General features: G+C 40.0%; 1 protein-coding gene across 1 annotated transcript in view; it reads left to right on the top strand.

Annotated features, from left to right (window-relative positions):
• ALK (ALK receptor tyrosine kinase) overlaps positions 1 to 18,850 on the top strand; it is a gene marked incomplete at both ends in the record, with an annotated part of 722,117 nt that overhangs the window by 483,585 nt on the left and 219,682 nt on the right. The window contains one exon of the mRNA XM_083376785.1: positions 7,071 to 7,198. Coding sequence (XP_083232911.1) covers positions 7,071 to 7,198 — 128 coding nt within the window. The remainder of the gene's footprint in view (positions 1 to 7,070; positions 7,199 to 18,850) is intronic.

Here is an 18,850-nt window from a genome sequence, read left to right as displayed (position 1 = left end):
ATGGCAGAGCATATATATTTACTTTCTTAAAATACTTATATACTATCAAATGTAATAATGTTTTACATATACAAAATTGCCTCAGATAACAAAAACAATGTCAGATCAAATGAACATGAGGAAAGTCTAGTTTATAATGATATAATTTTAGTATGTCCAGTATGTCCAGCAAGAATCTTAAAGGATCCAATCTGGGTCGGTCACTTGGACCAGCGGTTTTGTCTTCCGAGCTTTCAGACTTATACTGGAGCCCATTTTCAGGGAACTTCTCTCTGGCAGAGTGTGTGTGTGGTCTTGAATCTGGTCATGATGCTTAAATGTATACATGTTCTCTCAGCATTGATAAAACAACTGACCTCTCCCCTGTTGTTGTTTTTTACTATTTTCTTAATCTGACACAATATAAATGACAGCCTTTACATATCCATAATTGTTCATAGTCTGCAGATTTTTGATAGTATGCTTTTAATTTTGCTATTAACTTATTAATGACACAGTGCAAGATTTTGTTTGAGTCATTTATTCACAATTTACTAGTATGTAATACAGTGGTGGATGATGCTTCCAACAGTGTTTGGGGAAGTTGACAGGAAAAATATTGATGCAGGAAAGGTGGTCGGGGAATTTGCAACCATTCAAAATTGTCCACAGAATTAAGACAAAAAAATAATAAACTGGGCTGCAACTGGACAAAACTAGACATCCCCCAGATTAATATCCATCTTTTACAAGATGAAGGGAATACAGTGAACTATTTTGTGACATTTAAAGGAACAGCCAAAAATGCCCAAAAGACAGGTGGCTGACAATATTAGCATCTGTGTTTACTTGGAAAGCTTTAAGACTATACAGCAGCATTCCAGGAGATTCAGGAGACACAGAAATGGGAAGGCACTGGAAAACTTGTAATTCTCCAACAATATATTGTAACTCCAGATTCATATTGGCAGAGTTTCATAGGATTACGATTCTGAGGAAAGCATTTTGAGAATTGCCAGCTAGGTTTGGGTTTATGTGAAGAGTGGCTTCAACCCAGGAGTGTCAAACTGGCAGCCCTTGGGCCAGATGCACCACACACAGCCCACGCCCAACCTGACTCTACAAAGGCAAAAACATCATGATACGTCATTATTCGTCACGTGACGCAATCGAGTTTGACACCCGTGCTATAACCCAAAATTCAGACTTGCAAAGAAATATTAGAGTAATAATCTGTGATAGGTTTTCATAATTGTATGATAACACCATGTGTGTGTGTGTGTGAGAGAGAGAGACAGACAGACAGACAGACAGACAGACAGACAGAAGGGCCATGTATAACAGCTGCAGTAACCTTTTCTCTGTGAATCTTCAGGCGATGCATCTTAACAATTCTCCATCTTGGGGACTGAACAAACCTTGTATTCCACGAGGCTTTCACTCTGAGGCATTTCTTCTAAAAGAACTATAGAAAAACATTGCAATTAGTGGTATATTTTTTTCATTGGGGACTTTGTCTGAGAGGTGGGCATCTGCTTTGTAGAAATTGGCCTCAGAGCATATATTCTTATTGTGAGGATCAGTCGCTTCTAAAGGCACATGTGCTGCAGGTTTTTTTTAAAATGAATCAGCTCCCACGGGGGCTTTTACTGCCATGAATTTCAGTAGCATAAAATACCTGGCTGGCATTACCTCTGAAAGTTTAATATAGTTTTGATGGTAAACTATGAGTGTCTAAAAAATTTAAAAGTAAAGTTTATTGCACCAGTAACTCAGAAAAAACAATTTCTAAAACTCTTGACACATTTAGCCAGAGGGTTAGTGGTGGCAAAGAAATAGAAATTATTGTTGAGGGCCACCATGTACCTGGAATTAAAATCCATCTGTCTTGGAAAGGGTAAGGAATGTTTTGCATGACACAGAGATGCTCCAGCATTTCACTATAAATCACCTCTAAAACTAACTTTATCTTTACTTCTTAAAGAATAATTCTCTATTAGGATTTCCCGGTGGCAAATCAAGCTACTTTTGTTGTCAAGTTTTAAAGAGAACTAGCAAAGGGTAATATTTGGATAAGTCTGATGCTCCTGTGACTTTGACCCTTAAATCACATTCTTATTTTTACCCTCAAAGAGAAAGACAGTGGCAGTCACCTTGCAAAAATGGGAATTATTTTCTATTTTGTTACTGTTTTTTAACCAACTTTATTAAGCTTCAAAGAAAGATAAAATACAAATAAGATTACATAAAATACAAAAGATTAACAAAGGGGAGGAGGAATCAAAGAGAGAAAAAGTTAAAATGTGACAAGGAAAAAGAAAAGAGTATGCAAAAAATTGACTTACAACTTTCTTCAGTACAGATACAAATATATAGTAAAATAGCCTCTTACTTTAAATTAAATATATACACCTAGTAATAATACCCAACATTTTATAATAATAATAAATTAGAAACCTAATTATCAAACCCTAAAACCCAAACCACATTTTTATCTTTCTCAATCAAGAAGTCCGTGTATGGTCTCCATATAGAAACAGAGTCAAATAAACTTTTATCTTTGGGCTTTCATCAAAATAGTCAATTTTGCTATCCCTACCAGTTCCATTAGTTTCACCATCCAGTATTTATTTGTGGGAATTTATATCTTTCCACTTCTGCCCATATAAATCTGTTGCTGCAATTGTCATATATAAAACAAAACTATTTTGTTATTGTGAATAAATCAAGGGAGTCCACATGGTCAAAAAGTCAAGATATCATCTAAAGCCACACAACTGAATTGTGAAACAACAGCCATCCTGATTTTTAGACACCTCCCACAACCCTCCCTCATATAAATTACCACCTTTCCCATTTTGATATAGATATAGCCATAGCCTCTGCTTTCATTTCTTGTTGCAGATTCAACCCCTTTCAAAGTCCCCTTGTTAATATTTCTAAAATATTTATTTTAAAAATCACATTTTAAAACCTTTTTGGGTTGGGGTTTTTGTTCTGTTTTTTTTTCTATTTTGGACTGCAGTTTTCCCAATCTGGTGCATTTTAATTCAGAACCAGGTGAGATGAAGTCCAGTACAACTAGAGGGCATCAGCTTGAGGAGAAAACATTTTAAACATGGTAAACCTAAACATGTAGTGGTTACAGTGCTGCAGTAGGAGTGGGGAGATCTAGATTCTAGTCCTCCCTTAGGCATAGAAGACAGCTTGGCAATCTTAGCCAATCACTCCTTCTCCACCCTAATCAGTACCAGGCTCTGCAACAAGTCAAATGTAAAATATATTCCATTGTTGTATTATGCATTATTATGTATTATGTAAACTAAGCAAACAAATGGATCCTGCATCTAGTAGGACAAATACAAAGAACAATAAAAGCAATTATCACAGACTAACAACAACAGAAACAATGAAAGCTTGCCATTTCCATCCAAACTTCAACTAATTTGACTAACTGAAAAAGCCACTTTTTCTGCATTTGTAATAAAGCACTTCATCAATTATTCTTGATTTTTTTTTGAGAAAGCACGCATTAGATTGTTTCAATGCTAAGCACTGGCATCATATGTCTTTTATGGGTTTTTTTTTAAAAAAAAGATACAGTCCAAGCAACTCTTTAAAAATACAGTTTGAACCTTTTTGGTAAGATAGCAATAATACTATCATAAAATTATTGTTATTGAAATGACAGGTGCCTTATTCTGATTGCTGGGGAAAAAAAACAAGGGGAAACAATACATTAATTATTATAGGTGGAGTTATTCTGCAATTTTTTCTAGCACTGCTTTTTATTGTTTTGTTTGTTTACAGATGAGCGACTGCAGTACCTAAGCGAGAAAAGTTATTATTTGTTTTTATGAAGTTTTCTCAATTTGGTGACCCAAAGGAATCCATGAAGCAAAAGTAATGATCTCTCAAAGAATAGATCCTGGGAGGAGGGGGAAAAAACAACTCCAGAATTCTGTACTTTCTGTTGTCTCTCACTGATCCTTAAGCAATTCTCCAGCCTTTATATTGCCAAATAAACTAAAATGCTAAGCAAAGCAGATGCTGGGTTGTAGTTCTGGAACTGTGTAAGCCATAAACTTGGAAGGAGCATAGTCAAGGAACTGAAGCAAAAAAGGAGTTGATTATGGCAGTGTGACTCCCTTTATGGATGGCGACAACTCTGCCAATACTGTAGCCAAAAATGACAAAATTAAAAACAGAAGCAGTATAGCGATTATCTCTAGATAGTAATGATAGAGATAACCACTATATTACTTCTGTTTTTAATTATTCATATTTTTTGCTCTTATTCCCTCTGTAATCCAAATTTTTAAAAAAACCTCACTAAGAAAATCTCTTGCCCTTCATAATATATGTAATTAATAAAAAAAGAGTTAGGTTTTAGTCCTAGAATTACTTAGTGCTAGAATTAGGTAAAGGTAAAGGTTCCCCCGCACATGCGTGCTAGTCGTTTCCGACTCTAGGGGCTGGTGCTCATCTCTGTTTCAAAGCCGAAGAGCCAGCACTTGTCCGAGGACGTCTCCGTGGTCATGTGGCCGGCATGACTAGACACCAAAGGCGCACAGAACGCTGTTACCTTCCCACCGTAGTGGTCCCTATTTTTCTACTTGCATTTTTACATGCTTTCGAACTGCTAGGTTGGCAAAAGCTGGGACGAGTAACAGGCGCTCACTCTGTTACGCGGCACTCGGGATTTGACCTGCCAAACTGCCGACCTTCTGATTGACAAGCTCAGCATCCTAACCCACTGAGCCACCGCGTCCCTTTTAGTGCTAGAATTAGGTTGAGCTAAAGCAAACTTCTTGAAAAGGGACAAAAGGGAAGTAAAAGATTAATTGAGCATTAACTCTCTCTTCCAACTGGTAGCACAGAAAGTCTCAGTGGCCCCACAAAATAGGGTTAGTCTAGGAACTCCTTCTTATTGCTCATGGTGCTTTTCAAATCCTTGCAACTATACATCAAACTGATTCTCATTGTAGCATTTTTTTTAAAAAGGGTGGGGATCAAAAATGGGGGGAAATGAAAGACTTTTGTGGTTGCTGGAAATCTTTCAAGAACTGTTTCTTTCCATTTGGCCAGATACTCATGATTATGCATTGACAGCATACAAGTGGATACTGTGGGATAGTAGCTGAATAGGTAACTGTGCTCTGGAAATACAGAAACATGAAGAAAAATAATAGTGACTTCCACAAGTTTGTTCAAAGTGCCCATATTTACCTTATTTCATTGAAACTGAAAGATGAACCTTTTATCTGGTATATATAGCTTACATTATAATTACTTTGTTCATGGATCTTGTTATTCAGGTTCATAAGTTCCATACCCTTATCCAGCTCACAATGGCTAATTTTAACTTTAAAGATAATAGCAGTGGTTGGAATAAGATGCCATTTGTTTGAGTGAGAAAAACACTCCAGAGGCATAAGATTAGGCATTACTCCTGGGACCCCAAAACAAAGTTGTAGAAAATGAAGAAGGTAGAGTGCTTTGGGACTTTAACATTCAAACAGACAAACATCTGACACATAACACCCACCCACCACCCTATTTAACAGTTGTTAGTAAGAAAGACAATGTCTGGCTACTGTCTGGCTAGTATTGCAATACCTGGGAAGAATAAATGGAAGACAAGCAAAATGCAAAGACCTGCAAATAGAAGTAGAACAAATACGGCAAAAGAAAGCAAAGATAGTGTCAATAATAGTAGGCACCTTGGATGCAATCCCAAAACATCTGGGGCACTATCAGCATTGATAATTGCAATCTGTCAATTGCAAAAGGCAGCTTTACTTGGAGCGACCTACATCCTGCAAAATTACCTTTAATATAATTAAACAACAACATTTGCTCATCCCAGTCCTTGAGAAGGATTCAGTAGGTAGACAAAAATAGCAGTTCCTGTCTAAATATCTGACTGACTCTGTGACCAAGCATAACTTATTACATTTATATGCTGCTTGACTCCTAGATTAGGGGAGGACTGCGGGCTGGATCAGGACTGCGGTCCAGATGCATCATGCCAAAACTGCGCCCTCCCCATTGCCGGCAATGGAAAAAAGTCACAATACGTCACAACACATCACGTGACATTGCGAGTTTGACACCCCTGTCCTAGAGAGTAGTGCAGGAGGAATTTTAAGCATTCTCAGGTATTCTCCAGCTTATAGCTCCATTCATGAGGAAGCCACAGAGAGACTAAAGTTCTGCTGATTGTAAGGTGCACAAAGAAGTTTGCAAGAGGATTTCTAGCTATAGTAGTGTGATAGACCATGGTGATAAAAGTGTCAGTAGCTGGTAGCATCCAGTCTTAGTAATAGCTCAAATCCTTACAAAGTTTTATTCAAAGCAACTAGGATTTGTTTTTAAGGGAATTCAGTAGAAATAATAATAATAATAATAATAATAATAATAATAATAATAATAATAATAATAATAATAATAATAATAATAATAATAATAATAATTTTATTTATATACCGCCCTTCTCCCGAAGGACTCAGGGCGGTGAACAGGGCAGACATATAAAAAATACAAAAGTTAAAAAAAAATTAAACATATGCCCAAGCTAAAAACAGTAAGTATATATATTAAAAATGACAATAAAACACCCAACCCATCCCCCGTCAGGCCAAGCCAGCTTGTTCAAATAAATGTGTCTTCAACTCGCGACGGAAGGAGCGAAGGTCGGGCACCATCCGGAGCTCAACCGGCAACCGATTCCATAGTTCCGGGGCGCCCACAGAGAAGGACCTCCCCCTGGGGGCCACCAACCGACATTCTCTGATCGGTGGCACCCTGAGGAGGCCCTCTCTGTGGGAGCACACAGGGCGGAGGGAAGTTGATGCCAGCAGCAGGTGCTCCCTAAGGTACTCCGGACCCATGCCATGTAGGGCCTTAAACACCATTACCAGTACCTTGAATCTCACCCGGAAGACAACTGGTAACCAATGAACCCTTGGTGAACTGTATGATGGGACAGGTATGGAATAAATACTTCTGCAAATATGCTTGTTTCCAGCTATATCTTTCCTTACCATGTTTGTTCTCTTTTCTTTCTTATTGTTGTGTCATGTAAACAGTTGGGTGCTTCTTCAGCAAAGGGTTGGATATCTAGAAAAGCCTTTTCGGATCTCCTTGGAGTATATGGCTAATGGAAACAGGAGTGTAGCTGCTGTTGACTCATTTGCAATGAAGAATTGCAGCACAGGTAAGTATGAATCTTCTTATGTTGGGTTATTTGCCTATTTGATATCACTGGAAAAGGAAAGCTTTCTTTATGGCAGGGGTTCCCAACCAGCGATCCTCACAGGAGGTACAAAAACTTGGATTTTCAAAATTATAGTTGTATATGCATAATTTGTTACCATTATTTCAAACTTTTGTAAGGGGTGCAAGAATATATCAGAAGTGTTCTAGCGGTGAGAAGTGCTCTAGGGGTGCAGGGTATAGAAATGGTTGGGAATCACTGCTTTATGGTATAGAATTTTGGCATTAGAAATAGCTGGTTGGTTGGTTTTCAGTGCCTTTGTCCTAAACATAAAGTATCAGCCCCACTGGAGAGTTTAGAATAGTAATGTTACTTGGGCCACTTTCTTTTGCTCTTGTTTTATTTATATGTAGTGTACTTTATGACTATATGGTAATACACCTTGATATAAATCATTGTTGAAAGGCAGAATAAAAATAATAAAAATAAACCATGCCCTCTCCCATGCCAATACAGATGCTGTAATTGTGAATGATAAAATGTTACTGTCTTGTTTCTTCAAGTTTCTGAAATACTCCCCATCTATATTCTTTTAATTCTAAACATTTTAGTTCTGCCATGAAGACTTTGAAGTTTCCAACCACAACATACAAATTCTTTTTTTTTAATACGCAGGACTGCACTGGGTCTTGTTAAGCAACCATGTTTTATGTCTCATCTCTTATTGTCTGTACTTTCTTTGAGGATCTAAAGAATTCCCAATCTGCTTTAAATCAAAGATTCCCAGTCCATATTGACAAAGTATAGTTAAGACAATTTTCCCCCTTTGTATTCTCAAGTGGTGTTGAGTTTTAACATCTACACTCCTGAACTTGTTCCTATTTATTTTTGACTCATCTGGATAGTACAAGGTGGAGAAAAGCTCAGATTCAAAATTACAAAACACATTAGCAGAGAATTCAATCTAATAATTAACTGTAAACTAAAGTTTTGTCTGCTCAGGGTTTGGAAGTGTCTATAAACCTCAGGTTACATCACCTGGTAATGGTCATTGTGAAAGAAAAGAGGTCTTCTCTGACCATTGCTATTTCTTCCTCTGTTTTTATAGCATATCTAGAGATCAAGCCTTTCCCTCTCCAACTCCTCTAAATCCTTTTTATTTGTTCACTCCTAGTTGATTTGGGCTGATTTAGATTAGGCAACCTGAGAAAGCTAGAGATAGAGGGATATACTTCTGGAAATAGAGGGATAAAATCCTCTCTTTATGCCACATAATACAAAAATTGATGATAGAGGAAGTGACAATGAAAAGCAAACAAGAGCTTGTCAGTTTCAAGAGCTCAATATCTTCCCCATGCTGATATTTAGCAATATTGGCTATGCCCTCTTTCATTCTTCTTTCTCTTCTTCAGATCTCTAATATTTTGTATTGTGAATGTTCTAGCAGTGAGTACAGCTTTAACCCAGCTAGAAGTTATCTTTTCACTCTCATGACTGCTTTCAAATACCTTGCTTACTCAAGGTTACTACTGAGGTATATTGCAATTGGTTGCAACAACAAGCTTCTAAATAGCACTTTATCATCAGGATGCCATCTTGAATTAAACCCCTCAGTTCTTCTCTTTCTTTTGAAGATAGAGAATGGAATTCTCTATTCTCTATCCCATTCCATTCTGGTCATTTCTCCACTTGTGACTTAGAATTACACAATCCTTCATAAAAGTGATGAATCCAGGTTTCATAACACTTTAATGATGTGGGGCCTCAATTTTGAAAAGCTTTTATGAAACTGTCTAGAGCACTGTCTCTCAACCGTGGCAACTTTAAGGTAGGTGGACTCCAACTCCTAGAATTCCTCAGCCAGCATGAGAATGAAAATTGAAGTCCACATGCCTTGAAATTGCTAAAGTTGAGAAACCCTGGTCTAGGCATGTGCAAAAAAACCCACAAATAAATAAAATAAAAAAAATATGGGATTTAATTGTTCGTATTTTTGCTCACCTGGAAGAGGAGAGGAGAGGAAAACCTATGGTGTGGCATTGTTTTAAGCCAGTTCACTGGAAATAAGGCTTCATCCAGAGTTATTAGCTACCTCTAATGTTCTCACAGAATAAACTAAATAAAGACTAAAGCAATAGGGCTAGGTCAGGGGTCATCAACCCGAAACAGCAAAAGAGCCACTCGGAACTGGTTCCGTCATACAGACAAAAAAGTGGGAGCTGCAAAATGTGCGCGTGCCTGTGGGCATGCAGGCGCATGCACAGAACAAGCAAAAACAATAGCATCAGTGTTGCCAAGGAGAAACAAATCTATATTATTTACCTGAAAGAAATACTACTTCTGTTCTCCCAAATAATTTACATAGCAAAGACAAAGGAGTTTTTCTTTTCAAACTTCCATTTTCATAAAGGGAACATCCTAAATTTAGGAACCTGTTCCTTTTGGGTAAATATTAATTTTCGATGTGGCCCCCAAATCAGTCATGGTTCTTCCTCCCATTCTAAGCAATTTCCTTTATGAACAGTTCTCAAAATTCACAAGCTTGTTGCAGTTTTGTAAAATTTTAATTGCTCTGTTCCTTCCAAGAAACAACTAAGTTTTCAGATAGTAAACTGACAAAGTAATTCAGCCAAAGTTCCAGAAAGTGGCACACATTTCATGGAATACTACTAACCTCAGTGGACTTTACTTCTGTGTAAGCATACATGTACCCAGGCTACATGTCGGCAAAACTTTGAGAAAATGCAATGTAGTTAATTTAAGTTCTTAAGTTTGGAGACCTGCCGCGCTCTTCAAACATGGACGAACGCGGCAGCTGTGCAAACGGGACGGCGACAGTTTGGAGAGGTGCACATGCACCTCTCCAAACCGCCGCCGCCTGTTTGGAGACCTGCCGTGTTGGTTCATGTTTGACAAGTGCGGCAGACCTCCGAACAGGACGGCGGCGGTTTGGAGACCTGCCGCATTGGTTCATGTTTGATGAGCGCGGCAGACCTCCGAACCGGATGGTGGCGGTTTGGAGAGGTGCGCGTGCACCTCTCCAAACTGCCACTGCCCATTTGGAGACCTGCCACGCTTGTCAAACATGGACGAATGCAGCAGCTGTGCAAATGGGACGGCGGCGGTTTGGAGAGTGCACGCGCACCTCTCCAAACCTCCGCCGCAGGCAGCAGTTCTGCAAACTGTTTGGAGAGCTGTTTGGAGAGCTGCTGCCTTTGTCAAACATGGACGAAGGCAGCATCTCTGCAAACGGGGCAGTGGAGGTTTGGAGAGCTGCGCGCGCAGCTCCCCAAACCTCCGCCGGCGGAGGAGGACTGGGAGTCACAGGAGACGGCTCAAAGAGCCGCATGCGGCTCCAGAGCTGTGGGTTGCCGACCCGTGGGCTGGGTAAAACTGTTAAAGGGTGATTAGCTTTCATTAAGCCCCTTCAAAGCTCTTTCAAAAAGGATCCCTTCTCCAAAGAGTTGAAGCTGCATGCACAGACGCCATTGTTTGATTAATGCCAGAAGAGGCCTCTGAAGTTTCACCTAATCCCTTGTTGTAGCCAATTGCATCATCTCTGAGCATCAACAATGCAAATAGTGTTAATTTCCTGTAACAAAGCACCACATAGAGGCAAAGCATGTTTTTCTCATATAAACTATAAACTAATCAATGCAGTAAAAATGGTATCAAATCTACACATAAATGTAGGAACAGTAGGTTACCTGAAAGCTACTGCAGTATATCCAGCTAAGATAGAAATGTAAATGTAAAATCCCTGAGCAAATAAATAACACATAAATAAAAGTCTCCCAAAAGGTTCCATTCAATATAATCTTAATTTGGGAGCATGCACTGTTACATTCTACTGAAAATCCTGTCTTGAGAAGAATAAAGATGGAAATGTGATTATTTCTGAGCTGAGCCAGTGTCTCGTAGGATTTTACTGTGATCTAATGGCTTTTTGTCAGGTTGATCAGAAGTCCATAAAATCTCCTTTAAAACTATCCTGAACTTTTGCTTATGAATTATCATTACAGACATAAATCTAATCTTCTCTTCTGTTGAACCAAATCTTTCCTAGCTAGGGAATTTCACTGTAACTTACATTGTGCAGTGTTGGCACAGTGTTTTGCTGGGATAAAAATACACTGTCCTGAATGGCAAACAAAACATACTTCTTCATTAATGGGGAAAAGGAGAAGGATCTGCATCAGAATGTTTCAAAAATATGGAGTGGGATTCATGTAAAAGCCCATATTTACATGAGGCCTAGAACGGACTTCTGGAAGCAGTGTTCATTCAGCCTGTTCTCCAAACTCAGCAAAATTTAGCTACTGGTTCTGCTGAACCGGTGCGAACCGGCTGAATCCCACCACTGTGTGTGATCTAGGGAGACCACTGATTTGCTACACTACTCCAGTGTTGATATACACATCAAATAAGGAACAACCTCTGTTTGTTATTTACAAATTAAAGTGAGAAATACATTGAATTGTATGTGTATTTCATGCCTGGAATAATTGCATTTCTGAGTTCTTACATTCCGGTGAGTCTTTCAGATGCTGGGGAAAATGGGAATGAAATGGAATATTTTGCTTTTCTCCAATGTAAAGTTTCTGCTGAATCCTCCTTCCATTAACAGTAGAACTCTGACCTGACATTTTTTTAAATTAAATGTTAACTATGCAATGTAATGAATTCACAGTAGGTGGCAGTATGTAGGCAACTAAGCTTGCAAAAAGTTAAGCAGGGTTGGAGATGCTCAGTATTGGAATAGGGGACAACCAGGAAATTCCACTATCTGTAGGCTAGAGGGAGAAATCAATAAAATATCTCAGAAGAAGAAAATGACAAATGTGAAGAAGGCAGTGTCAAAGAATTGTATTGTTGCCAAAGGAAATATGTCTTTACAATCATCAGGACTAAATATGTTCTTGTTATCACCAAAACTAAAGGACAGCTGTGTGTTCAGTATAAACCTACAAGAAGAATGTTTGACAAACAGAATGAAAAAGGACAAGATGGATCCAAATTCCAAGAACTCGTAGATGCCTTTTACTTTAATTCATTAACTGTTCTCATTTTTCTTTCTTTCTAAAAATATGTTTTCATCCTTGTCCACATGGAAGCAATGTTCTAGTAGAAGAAATTGCATGACCAAATAGCAAAGTTCTCACTAATAAGCGATCTGAGAACAAAGAATTTATTAACCACTTTTCTACCACTGAAATCTGTAACTGGTTTTATTAATGTCCAACCAATAATTTTAATTTGTTCATTTATAACTATAATAATTGGTACAGTGATAGTTAGTAACTGATGGCTATTTCTAATAATAAAAGCTGAGTTCATTTCCTGAGAAATGTGTTGACTTATTAATGGCATATAATGGTTTTCATAGAAATACTTTCTTTCAATTTGAGTAATTTACTAAAACATTGTATTCTCCCTCAAACACTCCAATTCCAATTAAAATAAAGTGCTGAGTAGTAACCAGCTAAATGATAAGTAATTGATTTTGTTCAACCTCAGCCAGTTGGACATAGCAAAAGGGGGGGACATATTTTCTTTGAATAGATTTTTAGATGAGTTTTTTTACCCTGCCTTTATTATTTTTATAAATAATTCAAAGCAGTGAACAAACAGAATATTCCTTCCTCCTCCTATTCTCCCCCCACACACACACACAACAATCCTGCAAGGTGGGTTGGGCTGAGAGACAGCAACAAGCCCAAAGTCCCCCAGCCAGCTTTCATACCTAAAGTGAGACTAGGAATAGGAGAAAAGGCATACCTGTAAAAGGTGTGTGGCACTTATATGAAACATCTTCTAAAATCACCCTTTCATCCTTTACTGAAGGCTCCTATCACTCCCACTGTAGTGTGAAGATATCTTCCTAACTATACTTAAGGGTTATATGGGATTTATTCCTTAAGTATAGTTAGCAATACTACCTGCATGTCCTCTGCAACTCACCTGAAAGGCAGATACATTTAGCTGTTCCAGTTTAAGTGAAGTCACTTTTCTCATTTTCTGACACAACCAACCTGGTGCCTGATCCTCCCTGTTGGTGATGAGCTACAGTATTTAAAGGGTGGGCCTTAGCTCTACCTTAACTCTTGCTGGGCATTCTAAGCAGAATGGACTGCCCTCTCCCATCTGGCCACTTTTTAGCAATAGCAATAGGACTTAGACTTATATACTGCTTCATAGTGCTTTACAGCCCTCTCTAAGAGGTCTCCAGAGTCAGCATATTACCCTCGCCAATCTGGATCCTCATTTTACCGACCTCCAAAGGATAGAAAGCTGAGTCAATCTTGAGCTGGTCAGGACCAAACTGCTCGCAGTCGGCAGAATTAGTCTGCAATATTGCATTCTAACCACTTTGCCACCCTAGCTCCTTTTACCTATTTAGCTTGTGCTGATTTATTCCAACAGGAATAAATGATCCTGGATTCAAAATAGATAAATAAATAGCTGTCAACCTCAAAAATGGAAAATAAACCTTGTTAAAAGTAATCCTTGTAGAGGTGGCAGGGAGAGAAGGAATTTATATCTCTTTACTTCAGAGAAAAATAAATATTAAGGAACTGGAAAAGAAAGAGGAAGAATGTGTGTATGATTTATTCAGCTCAGGAGGAGACACGAAGCTGGTTCCAGGCAGTAATATCTGCCTCTTTGAGTGAGGGTGTCTTCCCTGCTGCTTTGAAGGAGGCGGTGGTGAGGCCCCTTCTCAAGAAGCCTGCCCTGCACCCAGCGATTTTAAATAATTATCGTCCGTCTCCAACCTTTGCTTTTTGGTGAAGGTTGTTGAGAGTGTGGTGGCGCATCAGCTTCCTCTGTTCCTGGAGGAAACTGATTACCTTGACCCGTACCAATTAGGCTTCAGGCCTGGGTACAGCATGGAGACGGCATTGGTCTCGCTGGTGAATGATCTCTGGCGGGCTCGGGACAGGGGTTGTTCCTCTGTCCTAGTCCTATTAGATCTCTCAGCGGCTTTTGATACCATCGACCATGGTATCATACTGAGGCGTCTCAGGGGGTTGGGAGTGGCACTGTCTTGCAGTGGTTCTCCTCCTATCTCCTGGGCCGCTCACAGTCAGTGTTGACGGGAGGGCAGAGATCTGCCCTGAGGCCTCTTGTTTGTGGAGTTCCTCAGGGGTCGGTTCTCTCTCCCCTCCTATTCAACATCTATATGAAGCCGCTGGGTGAGATCATTCGTGGTTTCTGGGTGGGGTATCATCAGTATGCTGATGATACCCAACTTTTTTTCTCCACCCCAAACCAACCCAGCGATGCCCTCGTCGTGATGTCCCGTTGCCTGGACGCGGTCCAGGTCTGGATGGGGAGAAACAGGCTTCGTCTCAATCCTGCCAAGACTGAGTGGCTGTGCATACTGGCATCTCGGGTTAACCAGTCTATTCCACCTTTAATGATGGGGGGTGAGGTGTTACCCCCCCATTGATAGGGCTCGCAACTTGGGCGTCCTCCTGGATTCGCGGCTCAGTTTTGAAGATCATATAGGAGCCGTGACCAGGGGGGCCTTTGCCCAGGTTCACCTGGTGCACCAGTTGTGGCCCTATCTGGACCGAGATGCCCTACGCACAGTCACTCATGCACTCGTGACCTCCTGGTTGGACTACTGCAACGCTCTCTACATGGGGCTGCCCTTGAGGACCACTCGGAGGCTTCAACTGATGCAGAATGCAGCCACGCGAGTTGTGATGGGGGTTTCCTGATACTCCCATGTAACACCTCTGCTCCGTGAGCTGCATTGGCTTCCGGTTGCCCTCCGGGTGAGATTCAAGGTGCTGGCGATGACCTATAAAACCCTAAATAGCTTGGGTCCGGGATATTTGAGGGAACACCTGCTGCCGGCATCAAGCTCCCTTCGTCCTGTGCGCTCCCACAGGGAGGGCATTCTCAGGGTACCGCCGGCAAAAGATTGCCGGCGGGTAACACCCAGGGGGAGGGCCTTCTCTGTGGGTGCACCTGCCCTTTGGAACCAGCTGCCCGTAGAGCTTAGGACTGCCCCTGACCTTCGTTCATTCCGCCGGGACCTGAAGACCTGGCTCTTTGAGCTTTCCGGCCAGGACTGAGAATTTTAATTGTAATTTTATTTAATTGGGTTTTAATTGGAGTTTAATAGGGGTTTTATTTTATTCAAGGGCTAAATTTAATTATTTTAATTGCTCTTAACTTTTGTAATGTGTATTGTTATTTTAAATTCCTTGTGAACCACCCTGAGTCCTTCGGGAGAAGGGCGGTATATAAGTCCAATAAACATAAACATGTTTGATCTACTCTCTTTCACACCACAGATTTAAAAGTAATCTCCTTCTCAGGCTGAAAAGTCTGGCTAAAGTTTGAAAATGACCTGGTGCAACTGAATTTCACCTTTTTATATTAACTTACACAGGGAAAGGAAGGGGTGGAGGCTTTCCTGGACAGATATTTTAAATAAGGCAGGAGCACTCCCTGGGATTTCAAGCCTGGTGGCCCTGGCAGGAGAAATTGGAAGGTGGGCATGTGGCAGGGGGAAACTCACTATCAGCCATAAATACAATGCACAGTCCAAGAGTATCTTTAACATGCTTTGTTTGAGTGACTTCAAAGGGGGCCTGAATCCACTGGTGCAAAGCACATAAAAGTGGTGATTAAGGGCTCTATTCTGGTTAGCTGTTGAAACACACTTGCCTTTCAGCTCTATCCCATCTTAAGAGGAATTGGTCTATGTTATTTGTGTTGGCTGGCAATGTTTGGTAGAAGGGCAGATGAATCCAGGGAAGCCCACCAAGCACTTTCTTGAACTTGTCCCATCTTTGGCCTTGTTACTGAGGCAGAATAGGGCTTGGGGCAGTTCAAAGCTACCCTTTTCTGCTTCCTCACAGAGGCATTTCAGGACAGTTGTGAGGAAAAGATTGAGAGGAAAGGAAACTCTTAGCTTCATAAATTCAAGTTTATAAATGTAGCTGGAAGGCTGCATTGTGGAAATGCTACTTTATAGAGTCAGCACTGAAGTCCTTTGACAGCAAGCAATGCTCTTAAATGTAATTCTGCTTTTTAAGTAGCTGCAAGCAACCAAAGCCATTTCTATCTTTTAGGCTAGCATTTGAAGAGATAGCAGTGAGAAGCCTATTACCTAGCAGTCATCGATTCTCACTCCATGCAATGCAGTACGATTTCCCCATAGTATGTCATGGAATAGAGAGTACCTTCACTAAAATGATATCACTATAGCTCAGGCAAGTATTTAAAGCAAATAACACAGCAGCCAGGCTGGGAACTTTAGCCAGCTTTCACAACCTGCCATCTTCCAGAAGAAATGTCCCATTTGAAGGACACCAGTTCAGAAAAATGGGAATTATCTGTAGCATTTCAAGTAAAAATGCTTCAGGCAGACTTGGATGGGGACAACCAAGCAGAGCATTGTGTCAGGAGAGGTCACATGAAATATATCACACGAGTCTTTCTTACAGGTGATAACTGTAAGAAAGAGAATGTTTTAATGCATAAAATTTCACGCATAACTGAAATTTTAATATCGATGTGGAATAGTGCAGGTGGTCCTTGACTTACGACTACAGTGGAGCTCAAAGGTTCTGTTGCTAAGCGAGACATTTATTAAGTGAATTTTGCCCCATTTTACAACCTTTCTTACCACAGTTGTTAAGGGAATCAATGCAGTTGTTAAGTTAGTAAGCCCGTTGTTAAGTGAATCTGGCTTCCCCATTGACTTTGCTTGTCAGAAGGTCATAAAAGGTGATCACATGACCCCAAGACACTCAAACTATCATAAATATGAGCCAGTTTCCAACATCTGAATTTTGATCACGTTGACCATGGGGATGCTGTAACAATGATAAGTGTAAAAAATGGTCATAAATCACTTTTTTTCAGTGCCGTTGTTTGGACAGTCACTAAATGAACTGTTGTAAGTTGAGGACTATCTGTATATAAACCCTTACATTGCAGCCTTAACCTCAGGGCTACTTAACTTTCAGTCAATTATGTATCTACTTTTGTAGATCCATACACGTACCATTATTAAGACATGAATGTGGCCCTTAAAGGTATATTTCGTAGGAGGAGAGTCTTGTTAATTCCTGATGGCAAAACAAAACAAAACCAAGCCATCTAAGGACTATCTGTGTGGTTTTTTTTAAGGGAGATGATAATTAGTCATGCTTAGGTTACACAGATTAAAATGCAGTGCTGTTGAAAATCAAAGTATCGGTGACCTACTACAGCAGGGGTGTCAAACTCAATTTCATTGAGGGCCGCATCACCATTGTGGTTGCCTTCAGAGGGCTGGGTGGGTATGGCCAGGGTGGGTGTGGCCTACTGGGTAGGCGTGGCTAGAGTGCTTATGGCCTACTGGGTGGGCATGGCCAGCTCTACATCGTTCGCATCAAGGGTGCCTATGGGGGCCTGGGCAGGAGTGGGACAGATCTGAGGGTCTCTGGCAGAAGGAGGGTCTCTGGGCCAGGGTCAAGGCAGTTGGGGCCGTTCCCTCACTGTTTCCAGGATGGCTTCGTGGGCCGCATGAAACCATTTTGTGGGCCCGCGGGCCTTGTGTTTGACATGTCTGTACTATAGTATGTAGCAGGTACTACAAGATATTGTTTTATTCCTACATGTCCTCAGTTGGAAACTGAAAGTGGACAGAACTATAAAAAAAAATCATTCTTTTTTTAATGATTGCATATGATTTTCAATTTCTCCTTGCCCTTAAATTTAAGCCTACCCTAATTGAAAGACTTTTGATTCAGTAAGGAGAAGATACAGTCCCTCATCTTCTTTCTCAGCTCCAAATTTATTTTATTGCCATTAATTGGGGCCATCTAGTTTCAGTGGCATTTTAACTGTGTGGATCCGTTGAATTGATAGAGCAATGGTACTTCATTGAGTAAGAGTCTATTTCAAATTCCAAATGCAGTTTCACATTAATGAGAGAATTGTGCAATCAGCCAGTTTGTAGGTAGATTGTAATCTGGTTTCATAATTTAAAAAATCTGCAAATATTAGTTTTAACTTGATACTACAATGGGAATAAAATCACCACACAAATCCTGAATGTCTGCTCATGTGTAAGCTAAGTCCAATGAATTTTAGTATTCTTATCTGGGAATAGTAAATTCAGGCTGAATCAAGTACTCATTTCTATAGCTGGAGTCTCAACATTGCATCCAAGGAGGAATGGTTTTGTGAAATGGTGTCTCTTGCAGCTTTCTATCACTGAATCCACATGCATGTCTTTACAATAAAATCCCATTCATTCAGGATTGCATTGTTAATACCTAACAGAATCTTGAAGGTTTGTCACAGTTTCTCTCTGTCACATGTTACCCTAAATAAAATCAAGGCAGACTATTTTGAGTTTCTCTCTCACACTTCTCTCTTTCTTGGGACTGAGTAATCCTCCAGTCCCTCCTTTCATTCTTCCCTAAGTCTTCTCTAAAATCCTTTATATTCTGCCATGCAGAAACTGTTGTTTATGGCAACAGTTTTCTGTTTGTGTTTCTCTTGCAAATTTAAATGCACTTTATAAATTCAGTTCTGCCCTTCCCTCCCTTGTTCTTAATCTGTCACATGAAATTAATGACATCTGGGAAAGGGGAATTTAGTAGAGAAAGGTATCTTTCTTCCTTCAGTCCTACTCTTTAG

This window comes from Vipera ursinii, assembly GCF_947247035.1.
Source record: "Vipera ursinii genome assembly, chromosome: 1".
NCBI lineage: Eukaryota > Metazoa > Chordata > Lepidosauria > Squamata > Viperidae > Vipera > Vipera ursinii.
The sequence above is the reverse complement of the archived record's forward strand: the minus strand, read 5'-3'. Positions and strand labels throughout refer to the sequence as shown.